The 24,769-nt window shown below is 35.8% G+C and overlaps 1 protein-coding gene across 1 annotated transcript; it reads right to left on the bottom strand.

Annotated features, from left to right (window-relative positions):
- Positions 1 to 23,788: 23,788 nt before the first annotated feature.
- LOC118848272 (60S ribosomal protein L37-like) lies at positions 23,789 to 24,146 on the bottom strand. The gene has a single exon (XM_036757103.1). The coding sequence runs from the start codon at positions 24,121 to 24,123 to the stop codon at positions 23,830 to 23,832; it is 294 nt and encodes a 97-aa protein (XP_036612998.1). The 5' UTR covers positions 24,124 to 24,146; the 3' UTR covers positions 23,789 to 23,829.
- Between the last annotated feature and the right edge of the window lie 623 nt (positions 24,147 to 24,769).

Genomic DNA, 24,769 nt, shown 5'->3' with positions numbered 1-24,769 from the left:
TTGTTAGCCCTTTGGAAAAGTGGTTGGTCATTACACTGATCTGAGAACCTAAGACTTTCAAAATTGTTTGCTATATTGTTGTGGTATACATTGTTGCCCTAGTTCTGCTTATTCCACTCAGTATTACTTCATGTAAGTCTCCTCAGGTTTCTCTGAAACTATCCTTTTCATCATTTCTTACAACACAATAGTTTTCCATCACATTCATATACTGTAACTCCCCTAATTGATGATGGGGATGTTTGCAATTTCTATATTCTTTGACACCCCAAAAAAGAGCTATAAATAGTTTTGAACATCCTTATTTAGAGTTTGTTTTGCTTAGGACTAATCCTTCCCTTAATGTATAATTCCTTTAAATCCTCCTTCTTCTCTTTCACTACTGTTTTCTTATTGAATGAAAGTTACTTTTTTAACCTATCTGTTTGTGAATGTTTTCCTCTCTTTTTTGACCAGTTAAGATGAAGATGAAGTTCAAGTGTCAATTTTTCCACCCACCACTTCCTCCTTATTTGCATAGACTTTTACTTATGCCCCCTAATTATGTGAGATAATTTATCCTAACCGTCCACCTCCTTTCTACTCTCAGCATACTCAGTTCCCTTTCCTTTTGTTTTGGTTTTGGTTTTTTGTTTTGGGGTTTTTTTGGGGGCAGGGCAATTGGGGTTAAGTGACTTGCCCAACGTCACACACCTAGTACATGTGTCAAGTGTCTGAGGCAGGATTTGAACTCAGGTCCTCCTGACTCCAGGGCCGGTGCTCTACTCACTGCGCCACCTAGCTGCACCCCCCCCTTTTAATTTTTCTTTTAATATCAAGAAATAACAGAACTGCTCCTAGGCCTTCTATCTAACTAAACTCCCTTAAAACCTTTGATGATGATAGGGTTCAGTGTGGACAAATGAATCATTTTCCTGTATTAGAATATAAGTAGTTTGTCCTTGTTTAGGTGTTTGTGATTTTTAATTATATATGCCTTTTTTTTAAAAAAAACTTTTTTTTATAAACTTCAGTGTTTCTGTATAATTTTTGTCATTTATTTAAGAATGCTTTACAGTCTTCTATTTCATTAAAGATCCATTTTCACCACTATAGGGCTTTCTACAGTTTTGCTGGTTAAATTATGCATGGTTATGTGCCTACATTATTTGTCTTCTAGAATACCATATTTTAAGTTTTTGAGCCATTATGATGGTGGCTACTAAATCTTCTGTGATCTTGACTTTGGCTCCTCTGTATATGAATTATTTCTGGCTGCTTATCATACTTTTTTTTTCCTTTGACCTGGATTAAAACCACAATATTCCTGGGGGGTCTAATTTTGGGATTATTTCAGGAAATGATCAATGGATTTTTCCCATTTCTACTTTGCCCTCTGGTCCTAAGAGATCTGGGAAGTTTTAGAATTTCTTGAAATATGATGCCAAAGCTTCTTTATTTTGTTTTGTTTTGTTCTGTTTTGTTTTGTTTTTGCCATGGCTTTTAGGTAGTCCAAGGCTTCTTTTTTCCCCCTTCAACCTGTTTTCCAGGTCAGTTGTTTTGCTATGGGATTCCCTTCATTTTGTTCTATTTTATTTTTTTATTTTAATAATTATTGTGTAATAGAGTCATTTGATTCTATTTTCTTTAGTTTAATTTTTACAATATAAGGTTTCATAATTCTTCTGCAAGTTGCTAATTTCCTTTCTGATTCCTTCTTCCATGGCTCTCATATCTTTTTCCATTTTTTCTCTAGACCTTCCATATCATTTATTCTTTTTAAATTAACTAATTAAAAAATAACTCTTCCTTTATCTCTTCCAAAAAACTAGTTGAATTTGTCAAGCAATATTTTTCTTTAAGGCTTTGCTTGTGGCTGGTCTAGAATCATTCTGTTCTTAAGGGTTTGTGTCTTGAGCTTCGTTGGCATCATAATAGCTTTTTATGATGGGATTCTTTTTGTTCATTTACTCATTTTTCCAGCCTACTTCCAGACTTTGGACTTATGTTAAGGACAGGCTCTGGACATGTCAGAAGGAGATGTCTGGACTAGTCTTACTATTGCTTTCTTGGAATTCTGATTTTTTGTGTTACTTCAGAACATCAAGGACAACACGGTCTAGACACAAGCAAGCTTTCACTGCTCCCAGAGTTTTATGAGTTGGGCATAAGTCTGATTGTTGCTCTCCCTTTCTGAGCTCTGCAGGTACCTGATGTAGAAGTTGGGGTCTGAGCAACATTCCTGTGGCCTTGCCCTTCGTATATTGCTACTGGACTCAGTCTCTATTTTTTGCTGTACAGTTGTTTCAATTGTGTCCAAGTCTTCTTGACTCCATTTTAGTGTTTTCTTGGCAAAGATACTGGAATGTTTACCATTTCCTTCTTCAGCTCTTTTTACAGATGAGGAAACCGAAGCAAACAGTGTTAAGTGATTTGCCCAGGGTCACAGTGCTCGTATCTGAGGCCAAATTTGAACTCACAAAGATGAGTCTTCCACCTCCAGACTCAGCACTCTATTTATTTTATCACCTAGCTACTCATTAGCTCCTATTAGACAGCTATAAAGCTCAGCTAGTTGAGAGCATCAGAATTGTAGACTTTGGTCTTTGGGTCTGAGATTCCTGGTTTTTCTTCTTTAGGCTTCTATAGGCTGGAGGCTGAAGCTGAGATCCAACTCTGCCCTTAGGATCTGAGCCACGCTGCTATTATTTGCTTCTGAACTTTCTTCTCCCTTAGTGTTCAAGCTACGGCCCACAAGGACCTGTTACCCTGGCATGCCGACTCTAGGCCCAGGTCTTGTCCTCAGTCTGCCCATGATCTACGACCCAAAACTGGGTAGTAAATGGCACAGCTGTCATTGGGAACCTATTCCTATGTCTTACATAAATTTAGGCTTCTCTGTACTGGATCTGGGAATTCTTCTTGCCCTGGTGCATATTCTCTCTCTCTATTATATTGTCCCATAACATACCAGAACCTATCCTTAGTCCCTATTATATGCAAACCTCTGCGTGTTTCCCCCTAAGCTGACCTGAACTGGAAAAATGCCTTTTTTTCCCTTGGTTATCCCAATAATGATTCAGTCAGGTGTGTCTTTTAGGTTAGCTGAAAGGATTTTTTTTTACTAAAAGTCTCATGTACCTTGTCCTGTTACTCTGCCATTTCACCTTTATCTCAGAAACATTAATTTATTCATCTGTTAGTTATGTTGGGTGGGAGACAGCCTAGGTTTATGTGAAAAGAGCTGAACTTGGCAAATTATATTGTGAGGCTAGTGTTTGAATTTGTCTTGTCAGCTACTCAACCTCAGTCTCCTCATGTGTAAAATCTAGTGCCCTGTTCAATTTCAGCTCAGATTCTACTTTCTACAGGAAATCTTTTCCTCTTGGATGCTAAGGTCTTCTCTTCTATTATCTCCCATTTATTCTGCATAGAACAAGTGTGTATCTTCTTATTCACATGATGTCTCTTCCATTAAAATGTGAGCTTCTTTAGGACTGAGACTGTTTTTACCTTTATATTCCCAGCACTTAACATGATGTCAAGCACATAGTGTTTAATGTATACTCTCTGATAAACTGATTGAGCAAATATGATAATATATACTTGAATATATATATATATATATATATATATATATATATATATACACATACACTTGGCTATTTTTTCTAGAATCTGAAATAAAGTAGACACATAATAAATGCTTATTGACTACATAAATACTTGTTGACTTGGTTTCTATATTAGTCTTTTGAAAGTCATAGCTTGCCTTCCTTATTTGATTTTCCACATAGTTGCCTGTTAGCAGATCATAAGAATTAAAGGACTTAATGAAATAATTTATCAGGCAAACTGGGGTGTGTAAGTAGGTATCAAAAGACAAGGAGGTTCCTACTCCTGAAAATGGAATTGGCTGAGTAATATTATTATATTGGGACTATTGCTAGCCTTTTGCTGCAAAAAAAGAGAAGTAAATTCAATATAGATTCTGTTTGCTATGGCTTCCCTCTTAGTTACACCTATGTTGATGTTACCATTGGGATACTTAGCTATTAAAACTCATAGTTCTAATCCTCCACTTCAAATGCAGATGACATTTGAAGTAAAAGTATTTAATTAGCTAGCACAGCAAGGAGAAAAAAAAAGAAACTCCAACCCCCTATCATACCACCACCTCCATATGCAATAGGACATAATCTCTGAAAGATCTCCATGCCACTATTTGCTCAGGCTTCCAGCATAAAGCTGTGCCTTGCAGCTGGTATATTTCTCATCTGGGGCTGCTACTTTCTGCTTCTCTCTAGAGTTCCTGTTGTTATCTGCTGCCTGACTTCTTTGCCAGTGAATTCTGCTGCCATCTATCGGATTTGGCTTTATTATAAATCACTTTTTTTGTGGGATTGTCTTGGTAAAAACATGCCTTAGGCTAATCAATTGATTTTTAACTTTTCCTTTATAGACTTCCAACCAAACAAAAAAGAGCACTTCAGATATTTATTTTTCATATCATCTTTTCCAGTTAGGGATACTTCCACAGATCTACCTTAAATTATTTCCATTAGTTTGAGTAAATTTTTTTTCAACTTTGATCGTGGACATAGTTGTAAAAAAATGATCTTTGGCCTTCACTTAACAACATTGGAGAGAGAAAGTAAAACTACAGACATAGCCTTCCATACTCCAACAGCTATAACCAGTTTGCTGTCTCTTTACATAAGTAATCATACATGAAAATAATTGTATAGTATTAATTATTTGAGGGGATAAACACCCCTTGGAGCTAAAGCAACACCTTTCAAGAAAAATCCACTTTACATATGAGCTATTAATGGTAGTGGTTATGGTAAAATTTCTCAGTCTTAAGGAATAGAGTATTATAAAATACTATAATGTGTTTCCACCTAAGGTAAGCCTTAGCAGTGAAGAGAGGAGAACTTATAAGAATGTAAACTTATGAAATAGGAGTTTTTTTCAGAGCACATATCGGTACTCAAAATGCTTGGCAGTACTGTATCTGAGTGCCCCAAATTACTAATAAACTAATACAAGTTTATATAATTGTATTTTTGGCTGGTTTGACTGTCTTTGGCAGAATTTAAATAGTGATTCCCAGCAATGGTACTATTTATGGACATCTTATTCAGAATATATGATACATAAATGTCAAATTAATAAGATGGGGAACTATCTCAGATACAGAATCTGCTTATACTATTCAGCACCATGTGGATACTGAAAACCTTTACCTTTGTGTAGCAGAATTCATATTGGGAAATCTATAAGTTTAAGGCATACTTTAAGTCCCTAAGACTGTCCTATAAGTGGTTAAAGGTTATCTTCCATAAACACAAATTTCCTCAGAATACATTGAAGATTGTCTCAAGGACATTCACACTACTGAAGAGTCATCTTTAAAGCATTCCATTAAAAGAACAAAATATATACAGACATATTCTCCCTATATGTCATGATTATTATTAGTGGGGTTTTTTTATGATATTAGCAGTGTGTAAGTATAAAATTTTTAGAAAGTTCAGCTTTTTCCCCAAAATAGTTACCTACTCTTTTAAAGACTTTGAGAAGTTAATAGATTTCTGTTCCTTGTGATTTGTTAGTTAATATTTCTTATGAAATTACATCACATGAAAGTGAATACCTTTTTTAAGCTGGGTTGTTGATTGATTGTGTGTGTGTGTGTGTGTGTATCTTGTCCTTTACACAGTTTTTGTCTGTAGCACTTCATCTATTCAAACATATCTCTGTCAGGAGGTATTATGATATCGTTTCTCTAGGTAAATTAGAGTTGTTTCTGTGATTTAAAAAAAATTGCTTGATTCCACTGCCAATTTTCAATTTCTTTCTTTTCACCCTTTTATAACCTTCTTGCATGAATTGTTTTCTCCTGCTTGATCTAATTATTCTCCAACTTCCTGTAAGATTCATCCAATCAATTTCTTCCTTCACTGGGCTAAAATTGACTTCACAAATATCTAACATTTTCATGTTACCTAATCAAAAAGCATTCTTCTACTTCCTTTTTTTTCCTTTGGGTCATTTAACACTTTCAGTGTTAATATGTCTTCTTTTATTCTCCCCATACTTCTTCAAATGATCTTAAAGAATACAGGTCACTTACTCTACCTTCCCATCTAGTCTCTGATAAAAGGTTTTGTTCATTTTTTCTTAGAAATCTGTCCAGGCCAAACATTTTTCTCCATTTTCAGTGGCAAGAGTCTTAGACTTGAATGTCACATGGAATTGAATTTGAATTTTCCAACTACTGTGGTATTGGCAGGGATATGTTGAAATCTGCTTCCACCCTCTTGGGAGAGCAAATTGTTTAATTTTTGATGTGTTCATTTACACCTCAGAATTCTACAAACAGGGCTTGATTTGCTATTTTCTTGATTGTCTATACTTAAGAGAAGAAGGAGAAAATGTTAATAATAGTGATTCAACTTATGTTTGTTTTTTTATTTGTTTTGCTTTTCTTTTTAGAGAGCCACTTGTTAAAAACATATCCATATACCCCTGGGTATTGATCAAATCGCTTCATCTCTTTGAGACTTAGTTCCCTTTTCTGTGAAATCAAGCAGCTGTACTATATGATTTCTAATGGTCCCTTTCTTACTGAGTAAACTTCCTTCATTTTAGTCTCATAAGACTTCTTACATCTTTCGAACTATCAAAGCAAACTGTCTCCCTCTAGAGGATCACTGTATCTAGTTATATTACCTAGTCCATAGCCTAGTTTAAGATATTTAGTATTGCCCATGTAATTTTCTTTCCTTTCTTAGGAATACAATAACTTCCTCACAGTGTTCCTATATACCTCAACCTCTGTTCTTATACTGGAGGATTTCAGGATATGTCCTGATGTTGCTGACAGCACCAACATCTTTGAGTTCTTGTTTCCTCCTCCATTTCACCTGAGCCATATACAGTGAGGGTCATACTCTTAAACTTGACCTCACTCACAATTGTACAGCTGTCATAATCAAAACCCATAAAATTCCTCTAATCATTAATTCTTTCTTTCCCTGTGTCTTGTCACTTCATTAATCTGTTCTTTGGCCTCACCTGAGACCTCCACTGTTCTCCCAGTCCATTATCCTTGTACTGATTTCATTTTCCTCCCTAATAATGCTGGGAAAACAGGTTGGGATTAGTTTGTCCAGGGTGTTAAATGTCGAGCAGAATTCACATTTAATGCTAAAGTAAATAGAGATTTCCTGGAATGTACTGAGCAGGGGAGTAGCAAAGTCAGACCTACACTTTAGGAAAATCATTTTGACCTGTTTAGAGGATAGATTGGAGACAACAGAGACTAAAGGCAGGGAGAATTGATTAGGAGGGTATTAAGAGTTTATACTCTATAATTAGCCTGTTCAATATTATGTTGTCCTCTATTCTCAAATCTCTCCTCTGCTTATCAGATCTCTATTCATGCCTTGACAAATCCCAATCCTGGATTACTCCCAATAATCACCTCCTCCAATCTTATTCACATGCTGGTAATTGGAACTAGAGGAAGCCCTGCAACCATCCAGACTGAGTACACTAAAAACTGACATGATGTTATTTTAAATGGATTGTTAATGTAGCATCATAACCTTCTTTTCATACCTAACTTATTCTCTATCACACTTTCCACAATAACTATTTCAAGATTATTGTTCTCTCTTCAAGCTTCACATAACTAACCTCTTTCCTTCTAAGGTAAGGATCTTGCCTGATACATTACTGGAAGATACCATTTATTGTGACCTCCCACTTAACTCTAAGTTAAACTCTGCCTTGCTATTGTGTATGCCCTGCTGCCTACATACTTGTCTACAGGAGAAAGAAAAAAAAGGAAGGAAGGAAGGAAAGAAGGAAGGAAGGAAGGAACAAAGGAAGGAAGGAAAGAAGGCACACAATTTTTTTAAAAGTAAATACATAAATTAATTTTTTTAAAACCTTTTTTTGCCCCTGTCATCCCTATCCCTTTAAGCCACCATAGTATATCTCTTTTCTACTCCCAGACAAACTATGAATCATAAGAGGAATAATTATAAAGGGGAAAAAATCAGAAGAGGTAGTTTAAATTTCTGTCTGTTACTACCTAGGTGATCTTGGACAAGTTGCTTAATATCACTGGCCCTCAGTTTCCTCAGATTTAACAGGAGGTTTTATGAGACGACCTCCAAGTCCCCTTCAGCTCTAAATCATGATCCTAGAAAAAATGTTTTACTAGTAGACTTACTGACCACACTTGCTCACTTCATTCACTCCTGAATCCTTTGCGATCTGACTTCTGACATCATTAATCTATTGAATCTATTCTCACTAAGGTTACCAATGATTTCTTAAATCAATCAATAAGATTATTTAAACTGTATAACATAGCAGGAACTGGAAAGTAAACCACTAGCTTTTGTGTAATTTTTAGCTTTGTACAGTTGTTCAGGTACATTGAGAGGACAAATGACTTGTCTATTATTATACAACTAGTACGTGGCAGAAGCAATCACACTGATACTTGGTTTATGTATATGCAGTTCTTTTCTCACATTTTATCCTGTATATGATTTATATACTTTTTCATATTTCTACTCAATTTGACATTGCTGACTACTTTTTGCTCAAAGATACATTTTTTCTGAGATTTTATGATATTACTCTTTCCTAGTTCTACCTGTAATGCTTCGACCATTTCCTTTCACTCTGTGTTGTAAGTTTGTCCCCCATAATCAATATCCTCATTAAGGTTTTGTTCTACATGATCCTTTTTGTCTACACTTCCTCACTTAGTGACATCATTAGCCCCAGCTCACATAGCTTTATCATCTCTATACAATCAACTTCCAGCTTCTTGATAAAATTCTACCTCTTTTAGATTTTTCTTTGTGTCTGCAATGAACCCCTTCTTCCATGTTTTCAAAAATCATTCATTTGCTATGCAAACTAAGAGTGAAAAGGGGAGCCCTTTTAACATCTCTCTTTAAAAAGGGAGACCAGAATATAAAATTTTTATGCACTGAAGTTATTGCTTCTCCAATATTTTCTGAAATTGAGATCCTCAGCATTTAGTTTTTCCTTTTTGGTTACTCTAGTAACCAATATCAATGGAGAAATGCCATGCCAGTCTGCTTGTCAGACCCCAATTTGGCTTTCAGGTGGATAATATGCACTTTAAGAACATTTTAAAAATATATGGATATTTGTCCTCTATAAGATATCAAGGTTTTCTTTCTAACGGAAAATTTAAATTCTGTCAGAAAATTCCATGTATGAGTAGCAATTCTCTTTATAACAATCCCAACAAGAGGATATTTAAACTCCTTTTGAAGACCATCAGTGACTAAGAATTAAAACCTTTCTATGAAGTGCATTCCACTTTTAGACAGCTTTAATTTTGAGGAAGCCTTAATCCCCCTAGTTTTATCCAACTAAAATTTGATTCTTTAATCTATCCACATTTTCCTTAGTTCTTTTCTAATTATGCAATTTTAGTTGCTCTTCAACTGACTGATTTTCAGAAGCTTAAAGACAGGTGCCATATCTTTCTCAAGTCTTCTTTTACCAAGTTAAACCTGTCCATTTAGTCAGTCTGGGGATAAAAAAAAGAAAATCAGTCAGACAATAAAGATTCATTAAGTGCCTACTATGTGTCAGTCTCTGTGCTAAGCCTTAGAGATTCAAAGAAAGACAAAAAACAGTCCTTGACTTCAAATGTCCTCCAACTAGTGATATCATTAGATAATGTCCCTTAACTGCCTCTGCTGACCTCTTCTTAACATACTCTTATTTGTCATTGTCCTTTCAAAAATACATTCAGTTCTGATTGCAATACTTTACATATATTCTGACCAGGACAGAATATAGGTGTAGCATCACTTTTCTTTAAACTGGAAACTGCTTTTATTAGCTTTCATTAAGATCCTGGTTAACGAATCACAGTATTGACTCTTTTTGAATTTGTAGTGCACTAAATCAACAATGATGTGCTAGAAAGTGCAACTCGTGTGGCTCAGAGGGAGAGCCTGACATTGGATATCATGATCTTCATTACTTATTACCCTTTTGCCCTTGGACAAATCACTTAAATTCATCATACCTCAGTTTTCACATTTGCAAAATAAAGGAATTGGGAAAGATGGTCTCAAAGCTTCCTCTCAGGTTGATGATCCAAAAGTTTTAGGTAATAAAAGGTTTTTGTTGTTGTTTTCCCCCATTACTTTCTATTGTTAGGGCATTGAAGTTATTAAAACAAAAAAACAAAAACAATAAAACAAACTTTAGTATTCTTAGAAGACAAGTTGGTTTTTGTTGTTCTTGTTGCTTGTTTCTTTGTTTGTTTCCTTTTGTGGAGAAGCTGCACTTGTGGTGAGAGCTATTCTCCATTAGTAGCAAAGGTATGTCATTGTGTAGCTGGAAAGGAGGCAGAATAGATATCTCTGTCCTCTTCTCCCCTGACTTTAATAATAATAAGTAAGACTTTAATTCCTGCCAGGAGGGTGAGCAGAAAGTTTGGGCCAGAAGTTACTCTACTCTTCTCAGGGAGAGGGGATACTAGGCTAGAATTACACCTATCTGCTCCCTTAAATATAGTAGTTGACAGGACCCAATTTTGGATTCAGTCTAACTACTCATCACTATTTGGTTATTTAGGACCCCAAGCTTTATATCAAGGCTTGACTTCTTTCCCTCCAAATGCCAATTCCACAAACAACACACATATAGCAATTAGCCAAGAATATTATTTCTCCAAACATGCAGCAAGTCAGAGAAAGTGCACCAATATGAATATATACCAGATAATAGAGAGCAAAGGAGCTCTCCCTTTGTAAGGGATGTAACTCAACTCAATCAAGTCTCTTATGTAACAAGCTAGGAATCAGGGTATGATGGAGACTGTCAGCTCTTCTCATGTCTTCCTGAGTCTTTTCCTCCAGCAACCTGAAATGAGGTTAGCCCTGGCTATCTTCCCTCTGGAAGTAAGGAGGGTGACATGTCTAGAGTGACTGCAACACCAGAAAACCTCAAAGAGACTGAAGGAAGTGAAGTGCTTTTATTCTTACAAACTTTGCCCTGCCCTTCATGCAGGACAAGGCATTTCTTCTCTAACAATGAGGAGAGTCCCATAACAATGGGCTTTGGGACTGGCATTACACTTTTATATCATAAACTCCTCAATTTGCATTTTAGGCCCCATATAATCTTTCTTCATGGTATCTTTTCACTCTTACTTAATAGTATTCCTCTTTACACAAATTTTTTTCCTGCCAAACTGTCCTGTCCTACTGGCTATTACCCAAATTTAGCATTCCATAAGATGGAATCATCTTTCCATGAACTATTCTCCTTGCCTAGAAAACATTCCTTCTTCACCTACAAGTCTTAGAGTCTCTTTCCCCCTTCAAGGGTAGGCTCTTGTGCCACCTTCTATGGAAGTCTTTCTCCCCAGTTGATAGTGCTCCCTTATCAAATATTTGTGTACATGCACATGTCTCTTTAAATATTAGATTTCCCTACACCTTAGATTTTTTTTTAGTTCATCCTTGGTAAAAGGCTTTGCTGGCAGTTTTTCATGAAGTTAATTAGAAAATAATATAGTCGGGGGGCGGAGCCAAGATGGCGGCTGGTAAGCATGGACTAGAGTGAGCTCCGTACCCGAGTCCCTCCAAAAACCTATAAAAATGGCTCTGAACCAATTCTAGAACGGCAGAACCCACAGAACAGCAGAGGGAAGCAGGGCTCCAGCCCAGGACAGCCCGGATGGTCTCTGGGTGAGCTCTATTCCACACGGAGTTGGGAGCTGGGAGCTGGGAACGGAGTGGAGCAGAGCCCAGTCTGAGCGGCGTGGACGATCCAGACCAGAAGCCGGGCGGAGGGGGCCCTAGCGCCCTGAATATGTGAGCTGCGGCAGTTACCAGTCCCCCCTCGACCCACAAACACTAAAGACTGCGGAGAAGTTTAGTGGGAAAAGCTGCGGGAGTGGAAGGAGTTCGCGGTTCGGCTTCCAGCCCCGGGGGCAGCGGAGGTAGGGCAGCTACAGCTGTTGTTACTTCCGGCTCCAGGCCCACCTGGTGGGAGGAATTAAGTGGCAGATCAGAGCAGGAGTGCAACAGCCTGCTGAAGATCTAAGTCCAGTCTGGACTGGGGGTCCTTGGGGAAGGAGGAGTGCGGCTCTGACAGAGCTGGCACCTCCCCCCCAAATGTAGAACATAGAACTCGTAAGTCTACAAGCAGTCATACCCCACTGAAAAACTCAAGGGTCAAGTTAGTGGGTTGGGAATATGGCCAGGCAGCGAAAACGCGCCCAGACTCAGTCTCAGACTTTGGATTCTTTCTTTGGTGACAAAGAAGACCAAAACATACAGCCTAAAGAAGACAACAAAGTCATAGAGCCTACAACCAAAGCCTCCAAGAAAAACATGAACTGGCCCCAGGCCATAGAAGAACTCAAAAAGGATTTGGAAAAGCAAGTGAGAGAAGTAGAGGAAAAATTGGGAAGAGAAATGAGAAGGATGCGAGAAAACCATGAAAAACAAGTCAATGACTTGCTAAAGGAGACCCAAAAAAATACTGAAAAATACACTGAAGAAAACAACACCTTAAAAAACAGACTAACTCAAATGGCAAAAGAGCTCCAAAAAGCCAATGAGGAGAAGAATGCCTTGAAAGGCAGAATTAGCCAAATGGAAAAGGAGGTCCAAAAGACCACTGAAGAAAATACTACTTTAAAAATTAGATTGGAGCAAGTGGAAGCTAGTGACTTTATGAGAAATCAGGATATTATAAAACAGAACCAGAGGAATGAAAAAATGGAAGACAATGTGAAATATCTCCTTGGAAAAACCACTGACCTGGAAAATAGATCCAGGAGAGATAATTTAAAAATTATTGGACTGCCTGAAAGCCATGATCAAAAAAAGAGCCTAGATACCATCTTTCAGGAAATTATCAAGGAGAACTGCCCTGATATTCTAGAGCCACAGGGCAAAATAGAAATTGAAAGAATCCATCGATTGCCTCCTCAAATAGATCCCAAAAAGAAATCTCCTAGGAATATTGTTGCCAAATTCCAGAGCTCCCAGATCAAGGAGAAAATACTGCAAGCAGCCAGAAAGAAACAATTTGAGTATTGTGGAAACCCAATCAGAATAACCCAAGATCTGGCAGCTTCTACATTAAGAGATCGAAGGGCTTGGAATGCGATATTCCGGAGGTCAATGGAGCTAGGATTAAAACCTCGAATCACCTACCCAGCAAAACTGAGTATCATGTTCCAAGGCAAAATATGGAGTTTCAACAAAATAGAGGACTTTCAAGCTTTCTCAGTGAAAAGACCAGAACTGAATAGAAAATTTGACTTTCAAACACAAGAATCAAGAAAAGCATGAAAAGGTAATCAAGAAACGGAAATTGCAAGGGACTTACTAAAGTTGAACTGTTTTGTTTACATTCCTACATGGAAAGATGATGAGTATGATTCATGAGACCTCAGTATTAGGGTAGTTGAAGGGAATATGCATATATATATATATATATGTTTATGTATATATATAAGTGAATGTCTATGTATGTATGTATCTATGTATATATGTATGTATGTGTATGTATGTGCATATATATATGTAAAAGAGAGAGAGCAGACACAGGGTGAGTTGAGGATGAAGGGAAGATAGCTAAAAGAAATAAAATTAAATTAAGGGATGAGAGAGTAACATACTGAGAGAGGGAGATAGGGAGAGATAGAATGGGGTGGATTATCTCGCATAAAGGTGGCAAGAGGAAGCAGTTCTATGGGAGGAGGGGAGAGGGCAGGTGAGGGGGGAATGAGTGAACCTTGCTCTCATCAGATTTGGCCTGAGGGGGAATACCATACATACTCAGTTGGGTATCTTACCCCACAGGAAAGAAGAGGGAGGAAGATAAAAAAAAAATAAAAGGCAGGGGGATGATGGAGTGGAGGGCAGATGGGGGTGGAGGTAATCAAAACAAACACTTTGGAAAGGGGACAGGGTCAAGGGAGAAAATTCAATAAAGCAGGATGGGTTGGGAAGGAGCAAAATGTAGATAGCCTTTCACAACATGAGTATTGTGGAAGGGTTATACATAATAATACATGTGTGGCCTAGGTTGAATTGCTCAACTTCTTAGGGAGGGTGGGTGGGAAGGGAAGAGGGAAGGGAATTTGGAACTCAAAGTTTTAAAATCAGACGTTCAAAAACAAAAAAAGTTTTTGTATGCAACTAAAAAATAAGATACACAGGCAATGGGGCGTAGAAATTTATCTTGCCCTACAAGAAAGGAAGGGAAAAGGGGATGAGAGGGGAGGGGGGTGATAGAGGGGAGGGCTGACTGGGGAACAGGGCAACCAGAATATAAGCCATCTTGGAGTGGGGGGGGGAGGGCAGAAATGGGGAGAAAATTTGTAATTCAAACTGTTGTGAAAATCAATGCTGAAAACCAAATATGTTAAATAAATAAATTGCATTAAAAAAAAAAGAAAATAATATAGTCTTTTTAGACCTTAGAAATCAATAAATGATAATACCTTAAAATGGACATAAACACAAGAAGACTGGATCAAGGTTAGAAGAGGCCCTTTAAACTCAATTTGAGAAATTTGGACTCTATTCAGTGAGCAATGGGGAGCTATGGAAACCTTGTAATGTGGGAAGTTATAACATCAAACTTGTGCATCAGAAATACTAATCTAGTATGTGTAGGATGTGTTGGGGAGAAAGGAAGACAGAAGATTGATTATGACAACTCAGTTGCTCAAGTGAAAAGTAATGAAGGCTTTAATTGGGTGGAGTAGAGACAGTGGAACTGAAAACAAGAAAACAAATGTGAGAAATATTTTGAAGGTAGAATCAATAGGATTTGGTGACTAATTGGATGTAGTGGGTTGAGGAATCAATGATGACTCAGTGATTTAGGAGCCTGGGTAATTCAGAGAATGACGGTGGCTTTAATAGAAATAAGGAAATGAGGAAGAAAAACAGATTGAGAAAATGGTGAGATCATTTTTAAGTTCATAGTTCCATGCTTTTTATAATAATGTGTATGCAGTCTTCAGCATTGTATAATAGAGTGTTAGCCTTTTGTCAAAAACACCAGGATTTGTATCTAAGCTCAGAAGCACACTAGCATTATGAACCTGGGTAAGTCAGCCTCTCTGAGCCACAGTTTTTCATCTATAAAATTGACTACTTTATAATAATGTTGTAGGGATCAAGTGACATAATGTAGGTAACCTGCTATGTAAAACTTTAAACTTTATGTGAGCAATTAGTATTAGCATTAACATTATTATTATTTTATGTATCCTGTTTCTTTTAAATTAAAGAGTGAAGATTTCTTTTTTAAAAATTTTACTCAAAAGTTCAGTCATAAATCTTTAGCATCCAGAGGTCAAAGAACCTATTTATATATTTATAACAACAATTGCTTATAGCTAAAAAGAATCAATTTTCTTCATTTACAAAGTAAAGACAGATGCAAAAAGACTTGCCAAAGTTCTCATGGTGAGTTGCTGTCATTTCCAAAGTTCAGGGTGGTTTTCATGGTATTATTCAACTTTGTACAATAGGTTTTTTGATTGCATATACTTGGATTTTTTTTTCTATCTTAGGAGATCTATTAAAACATCCATGTGTGCATGACATTGTGGCAAAAACTGAATGGGATGGAGCTTTTCAATGAGTCACATTCCCAACTTTCATGGAGTTTATATTCCTGTGGAGACATATGACATGCAAAATAACTATTGTAAAACAAAACATTCAAAGGTGACATTCAACCACAATGTTCTTTAAAATCTAGCGGGGTGGGGTGTAATATGTTAATACAGACTTGGATGGATCAGTGAAGTTTTCTGAGACTGTGTTTAGATACTTGCCAAAAATCTCTTCCCTCCATCATCTAGCTGCAACACAGCAGTGAAATTGATATTCTTAAACACAAGTCTCATGATGTCACTCTTATCCTAAATAAATCTATACACATACACATATAATATGTGTGTATATACATATATATGTATATATGTACAGGTATGTATGTACAGGTATGTGTGTGTATATATATACACACATGTATATACACATACATACACACACATGCACACATACACATATAATGCATATTTTCCCCCTAGGATAAAATTGCCTGGTATATATGTATCTATACCTGTATGTGTGTATGTATGTATGTATAAATACATATACACACATACATGTGTGCATATACATGCATATATGTGTGTATATACATACATACATATATATATAAATAAAAATTTCACAATTCCTTTCACAGTCTTTATGATATATTCAGAGCCACACACTTGCTGTTCCTTATACTCGACCTTAATCTCCTACTTCTTTACTGTTACACATTCTGTACCCTGTATCAGGAATCTTTCGAAGTTAAGTTTAAATGCCCCTTCCTGCATGAGGCCTTTTCTAATGCTCACATTTGGTAGTTCTCTACCTCACTGTCCTCCTTCCTCATATGTAAAAATAAATATACGTATGTACACATTTTTTGACTTGGTGTATGTATATGTATTATACTCACAACATTAATATATGTGTATACACATGATATAAATACATAAATTTATAGCATTTCCTTTGTGTGCATATGATCCTTGTGAGCCGGGACTATTTATTATTTGGCTCTATATTGCTAGCATAGAAAAGCAACATGTTAGAATAAATGGTGAGTAGGCCTTGAAGTAAGTAAAACAGTAAAACCTGGGTCTAAATCCCACTTCTCATTTCTCATGCATTCTGTCTGTCTAACCATGGGAAAATCATTTAACTTAGCAAAATCCCAACCAGCTCTCTTAAGAACATATATATATGTGTGTGTGTGTGTGTGTGTGTGTGTGAGTGTGCGTATATGTATGTCTGTATGTATATGTATGTATATGTATGTATATGCATATATACATGCTTACATACATACATCTACATATATACATATGTATATATTTATGTATGTGTGTGTGTGTGCGCGTGTGTATGTATACACACGCGCACACACACACCTGCCTTAGCACATGACCTGGAATATAAGAAATATAAGAAATTATAATTCTTGTTTGAATTAATTGGATTCCATAATATGATTTTCTATCCACCTAGAATCAGCAATCTATTATTTCACTATTTTTAAGTAAGTAGAAATACTAGTTTAACTTTGTTATCTTCTATTTTCTTTTACCAGATTGTCTCAATACAATAAATTTTTATTCTTTGGAATACACCATATTTCCCCATGTATAAGATGCACCCCTTTTCAAAAAATTTGGGGTCTAAAAGCTGGGTGCATCTTACACAGTGATTGTAGATTTTTTTTACTTTCATTTCCCACTTTTGTGCACTTGTTTTTTGCGCTCATTGTTGTAGATTTTTTTTTACTTGCATTTCATGCTTTTTTGCCCTGGTTGTCTTTGCACTCATTGTTTCACATTTGTTACCGGTACATTAAGTTACGTTTTGCCACCTTCTGCCAGAAATGGCTCAGAAAAGATTTTCGTATAGTGCTGAATTCAAGTTAAAAGTGATTCAATTTGCAAAAGTGAATGGAAATCGTGCTGCTGAACTTAAGTTTGGTTCTTCTCCAACTGAGAAGAAACCCTACTGAAAATGCCAGGGAAGAAGAAGGCCATGAGAGGCAAGTCAGCAAAATGGACTGATTTAGGGAGGGAATTGAAGATAGGGATCGAAAAGCAAAGGGCAATTGGAATTCCTGTGTCCACAAAGATGGTTCAGCATGAGGCAAGAAGAATTGCTGATGAAAAAGAAGTTACTGATTTCAAAGGAGGACACAATTGGTGCTTCAGGTTCATGAAAGGGAATGGACTAAGCATGCATGCACACACCAGACTTGCCCAAAAGATGCCTGAAAGCTATGAGCAGATGAATAAAACTTTAGTTCAATAACTTTATGTAATACATTTTTTTTCAAATTTCAGGCCCCAAAATTAAGGTGTATCTTATATGTGGGAAAATATGGTATTCATTTTAAGTATTGATATAATATATTAGTAAAACTGTATAAGTAATGTGATTTCTAAATGTGCAAAGATTTTTTTGGATAAGAAATCTCTATGTAATCTAGATGCCTTTATTTAAATTTATTGTTATTTTCTAATGTTAATTTATTTAAATTTCTATGTGCCATATAACTGCAATGACAGATTCTTATTAATAAGAATTATGTTAATAATATTGATCAGCATTTGCACAGTGGGATGTCAGGGTTGCAAATCTCTTTTATAACTATGTCTAAATTGGTTCTTTACAATATCACATCTCATCTACAAAGGAGTTTTTTCTTCCTTGAATCACCCTGGCAACTACTGCAGTTTTGGACCTTGTTTTAGTGTGGAGGAATAGAATCAATTCAGTGGTTTTGATTGAAGACTCCACATGGTCCCCAGAAATCCAATTATAGATGAATGACAATGTCAGTACTAGAACTGGAATCTGAAGCCCATTGATATTTTTCTAAAGTCGATGTAGACGGATGCTCAAATGCTTACAAAAAGCTTGTTTCATGAGACCATAGCAACTAACTGGATACTATTCTGGATCATTGCAGAGACTGAGTGATAATTCCTTTGTAAAATCCAACATGTTCCAAACTGAGATTCACACAATTTTGTCATTTTATTGAATAATTCAGTAACTTTGACTACAAATTCTGAATCTCCTTACTGTATGTTTACTCGGTATATATTCTATTTAATAAGGAGAAGCACTAACATATTTTTTTGTCATTACATTGGCAGGCAAACTTCCCTCCACAGCCAGTTGCTGCATAACAAAATGAGCAGTTAAAATCTTTATGTCTTTTGTTCTTCCATAGTTATCTATATTTTAACAGATTCTTTGAAAAAAGAAAATCATATGTAAGAAAGGAAAGAAAATAAAATGGGTTACTAGAAGCAGGGCTTAAGAGCCAATACAATGACAGAGACTAGAGAAAAGGTGATGTGCAAAGTAGTGAGAAGGGTAGGAATATGAACATATCAGCAATGCAAAGATGTACATTACAAGAAAAACAGTAATTACAAAAGTTTATCTGAATATAAGTATTATGTCCATGGGAGAAAATATCAAGTAGGATGCAAGTATTATTAACAAAAGTTCAATCTTAATTCAAGATCTAGTCAGATACACAATAGCCTAATTGGTTCATCAAACCCAGACCTTCTGCTTAAGCAAAAGTAATACCATAGATAAATAGAAGAAAAAGAAAACAAAGTATTAGAGCATAAACAGCACTTGGAGGGGTCAACACTGTTTGGCACTAAGAACCTGGGATTCAAGGGGAGAAAGATTAGTTACTTGGGGAGGACAAGTTATGTCAACAAGGATTCATTTTGCATGTACTAAATGCCAGATTTTGTGTTATATACTAGCGATTAAAAAAAAGACAGCCATTCACTAAATATTTATTAAACACTTACTATGGGCTAGGCTTGTACTAAGTGTGGAGCATACAAATATGAAAAAGAAAGACAGTTCTTTCTCCAAGAAGCTTATAATCTAATAGAGAAAGACAATGCATAACAGGAACCTGAAAAGATGATGAGTAGGTGGGGAGGAGAGGAAGGTAAATGGACTGGGGCAAAATGGAAAACTCCAAAGAGGAGAGATAAGTAGGAAATAAAGGGGTGTCCAGGCTTAGAGCATTCTTTCAATGGCAGTTTGGGGAGGAGCTCTTCCCTTTGTCCGCCAGTCAAAGGAATCCCAGGGGCAGAGGGTTTGGATGACATATGAGTACCAAGGCTGATGTAATCTTGCAGGAGGATGAGGTCCCTGATATTGTGAGTACATACAGGTAAAAAAAAAAAAAAAAACTTAGCTCCTGCTGTCATAAAACTCACAATTTAAAAGAAGATAGCATGCAAATTACAATTTATGCATACACAAAATATGTGCAGTGTAAGTTAAATTAAGGTAATCTTAGAGGGAAGGAGGGAAAATTGTATGTGGGGAGGGGGTAGAGGAGCAGGAAATTCTTTTTTTTATTTATGTTTCATTTTTAGTTTAGTTTACAATACTCAGTTCTACAAATTTTTGGGTTCCAAATTTTCTCTCCCTCTCAACCCTCTTCCAATCTGCCAACACAGCATGTAATTCAATGTAGATTCTACATATACCTTGACATTGAACTTGTTTACATAATAGTCCAGTTGTAATGAAAAATTATAACCAATGGAATAAATCATGAGAAAGTAGAAAGGAAACAAACCAAGAAAAAGACAGCAAAAAGTTTGCCTCAATCTGTATTCAGACTCCATAATTCTTTCTCTGGATGTGCATAGATTTTTCCATAATGAGTCTTTTGGGGCTGTCTTTGAAACTTGCATTTGATGAGAGGAGTCAAGTCTATCAAAGTTAATCCTTACAGATACCATGAGTCTGTAATCATGTATAATGATCTGGTTCTGCTCCCCTCCCTCAGCATCAGTTCATATAAGTCATTCCAGGTTGTAATGAAATCCATCTGCTCCTCATTTCTTATAGCACAATAGTATTCCATTACATTCATATACCACAATTTGTTTAGCCATTCCCCAATTGATGGACATCCCCTTGATTTCCAATTCATTGCCACCACAAAAAGAGCTGGTATAAATATTTTTCTATGTACAGGTTCCTTTTCCACTTGTATGATCTCCTTGGGATGTAGCCTCAGAAGTGGTATTGCTGGGTCAAAAGGTATACACATTTTTATAGCCCTTTGGGCATAGTTCCAAATCGCTCTCCAGAATGGCTGAATCAGTTCAGAACTCCACCAATGATGTAACAATGTTCCAATTTTTGAAACATCCTCTCCAGCATTTATCATTTTCCTGTTTTGTCATTTTAGTCAATCTGACAGGAGAGATGTGGTACGTAAGAGTTGTTTTGGTTGGTATTTCTCTAATCAATAGTGATTTAGAGCATTTCTTTCATATGCCTATAGATATCTTTAATTTCTTCCTTTGAAAACTGCCTGTTCATATCTTTTGACCATTTCCCAATTGGTGAATAACTTGTATTCCTATAAATTTGGCTCAGTTCTCTCTATATTTTAGGTACAAGGCCTTTATCAGAGACACTGGTTGTAAAGATTTTCTCCCAATTTTCTGCTTCTCTCCTTACCTTGGTTGCATTGGCTTTGTTTATACAAAAACTTTTCAATTTAACATAATCAGAATTATCCATTTTGCATTTTTAACACTCTCTATCTCTTGTTGAGTCATGAATTCTTCCCTTTCCCATAAATATGACAGGTAAACTATTCCTTGATCTCCCAAATTGCTTATAGTATCAGTCTTTATTCATAAATCATGAATCCATTTAAACGTTATTCTGGTATATGGTGTGAGGTATTGGTCTATGCCAGATTCTGCCATACCATTTCCCAATTTTCCCAGCACTTTTTGTGAAATAATAAATTCTTAGGCTGGAAGCTGGATTCTTTGGGTTTATCAAAGAATAGATTGCTGTAGTTGTTGACTACTGTGTTTCATGTACCTAATCTATTCCACTGATCCATTACTCTGTTTCTTAGCCAGTACCAAGTAGTTTTGATGACTACTGCTTTATAGTACAGTTTAATATCTGGTATGGCTAGGCCACCTTCCCTAAAATTTCTTTTCATTAATTCCCTTGATATTCTGGATCTTTTGTTCCTCCAAATGAATTTTGTTATTATTTTATCCAGCTCTGTAAAATAATTTTTTTGGTAGTTTGATTGGTATGGCACTGAATAAATTAATTTAGGTAAAATTGTCATTTTTTTATTATATTATCTCAGCCTAACCATGAGCAACTGGTATTTTTCAATTTATTTAGAGCTGACTTTATTTGTGTAAAAAGTGTTTCATAATTGTGTTCATATAGGCCTTGAATTTGTCTTGGCAGGTAGAGTTCCAAATATTTTATAGTGTCTACCATAACTTTAAATGAAATTTCTCTATCTCTTGCTGTTGGGCTTTGTTAGTAATATATAGGAATGCTGAGGATTTACGTGGGTTTATTTTATATCCTGCAACTTTGTTAATGGTTTTTATTATTTCCAGTACTTTTTTATTTGATTCTTTAGGATTCTCTAAGTAAATCATCACATCATCTGTAAAGAGTGATAACTTAGTTTCTTTAGTGTCTATTCTAATTCCTTCAATTTCTTTTTTGTCTCTTATTGCTAATGCTAACATTTCTAACACCAAATTGAATAAAGAGGTGATAATGGACATCCTTGTTTCACCCCTAATCTTATTGGAAATGCATCTAGCTTATCCCCATTGCATATAATCCTTGCTGGTTGTTTTAGGTAGATGTTACTTATAATTTTAAGGAAGACTCCTATGCTTTCTAGTGTTTTAATAGGAATGGGTGTTGTATTTTACCAAAAGATTTTTCTGCATCTATTGAGATAATCGTATGGTTTTTGCTAGTTTTGTTGTTGATATGATCAATTATGCTGATAGTTTTCCTAATATTGAACCAGCCTTGCATTCCTAGAATAAATCCTACATGGTCGTAGTGTATTATTCTCATGATAAGTTGCTACAATCTTATTGATAATATTTTATTTAAATTTTTTGAATCAATATTCATTAGGGAAATTGGTCTAAAATTTTCTTTCTCTATTTTGGCTCTTCCTGGTTTAAATATTAATACCAGGTTTGTGTCATAAAAAAGAATTTGGTAGTTCTCCTTCACCTATTTTCCCAAATAGTCTATAAAGTATGGAAATTAAATGTTCTTTAAATGTTTGCTAGAATTCACATGTAAAACCATCTGGCCCTGGAGATTTTTTCCTAGGGTGTTCATTGATGGCTTGCTCAATTTCTTTTTCTGAGATGGGGTCATTTAGGCATTTTATTTCCTTTTCTGTTAACCTGGGCAATTTATACTTTTGTAAATATTCATCCATTTCCCTCAGGTTGTCACATTAATGGGCATAAAATTGAGGAAAAAAATTCCTAAGTATTGTTTTAAGCTCCTCTTCATTGGAAGTGAATTCACCCTTTTCGTTTTCAATACTGGTAATTTGGTTTTCCTCTTTCTGTTTTTTTTTAATAAAATTGACCAAAGGTTTTTTGATGTTATTGTTTTTCTCATAAAACCAGCTCTTAGTTTTATTTATTAGTTCAATAGTTTTCTTGATTGATTTACAATTTTATTAATCTCTCCTTTGGTTTTCAGTATGTCTAATTTGGTATTTAATTGAGGAATTTCAATTTGTTCTTTTTCTAGCTTTTTCAGTTGCATGCCCAATTCATTGAATTCCTTTTTATCTATTTTATTCGTGTAAGCCTTTGGAGATATAAAACTTTCCCTAAGAACTGCTTTTCCTGCATCCCATAAGTTTTGGTATATTGTCTTATTATTGTCATTCTCTTGTATCAAGTTATTAATTGTTTCTATGAGTTGTTCTTTGACCCACTCGTTCTTTAGGATTAAATTATTTGGTTTCCAATTAGTTTTTAGTTTATCTTTCTATGGTCCTTTATTACAAATAAGTTTAATTGCATCATGATCTGAAAAGGATGCAATGACTATTTCTGCCTTTCTGAATGGGATTGAAAGGTTTTTATGCCCTAGTACATGGTCAGTTTTTGAGTACGTTCCGTGTACCACTGAGAAAAAAGGTATATTCCTTTTTATTCCTATTCAGTTTTCTCCAGAGGTCTATCATATCCACCTTTTCTAAAATTCTATTCACCTCCTTAACTTTTCTCTTGTTTATTCTTTTTTTTTTTTTTTTTTTTTTTTTTTTTTTTTTTTTTTTTACATTTTTCATTCAGGACATTTATTTTAACAAACAGTCGAATCCTTAAGATGAACTAGATGCTGCAACAGCTGCTCTCTTGGGTTTGGGTGTTGTTCCTTCACGGAATCCATTCCTGAATTGGCGATAGACAATTTTTAGGTGCCTCATCCGACCAGTACCAGTGGTGTTGCGTCGCTTAGCTTTTGCACTCCAATTATACTTTCTCTTGCGTTTAGCAGGATATCCACATTTGCCACATGTTGACTTCTGAAGATGGTATGCCTTAGAACCACAACGACGGCACAAAGTGTGCGTCTTATTCCGGCGCTTACCAAACGAAGACGTCCCCTTCGTCATCTTCCTCCAGCCGCCGGGACCAAAGAGCTCTCTTGTTTATTCTGAGGTTAGCTTTATCAAGTTCAGAGAGGTGGAGGTTCTCCACTAGTATAGTTTTGCTGTCTATTTCTTCCTATAACTCCCTTAACTTCTCCTCTAAGAATTTATATGCTATACCACTTGGTGCATATATGTTAAGTAATGATATTGCTTCATTGTTTATGCTGCCTTTTAGCAGGATATAGTGTCCTTCCTTATCTTGTTTAATTAGATCTTTGCTTTTGCTTTGTCTGAGATTATGAATGCTACCCCTACTTTTTTTTTTTTTACTTTAGCTGAAGCATAATATATTCTATTCCAGTCTTTTACCTTTGCCCTGTGTGTATCCCTGTTTCCAATGTGTTTCTTATAAACAACATATTGTAAGATTATGGTTTTTAATCCATTCTGCTATCCACTTCCATTTTAGGGAACAGTTCATCCCATTCACATTCACAGTTATGATTACTATCTGTGTCTTTTTCTTTTTCTCCATCCTATTTCCCACCATTTATGCTTTTATTTCTTCCTTCTCCCTTCCACTCCTGAAAAGTTTTGCTTTTGACCACTGTCTCCCTCAATTTTCCTACCCTAATGACACCTCTTCTTATCTTACCCTTTTCCCCTT

The sequence above is a fragment of the Trichosurus vulpecula genome, chromosome 4 (assembly GCF_011100635.1).
Source record: "Trichosurus vulpecula isolate mTriVul1 chromosome 4, mTriVul1.pri, whole genome shotgun sequence".
NCBI lineage: Eukaryota > Metazoa > Chordata > Mammalia > Diprotodontia > Phalangeridae > Trichosurus > Trichosurus vulpecula.
Note: the sequence above shows the minus strand (reverse complement) of the source record. Positions and strands in the feature narration are given on the sequence as shown.

Bases quoted from the DNA above. Each gene is read 5' to 3' on its own strand.
- LOC118848272 (XM_036757103.1), bottom strand. From the start codon at position 24,123: ATGACGAAGGGGACGTCTTCGTTTGGTAAGCGCCGGAATAAGACGCAC.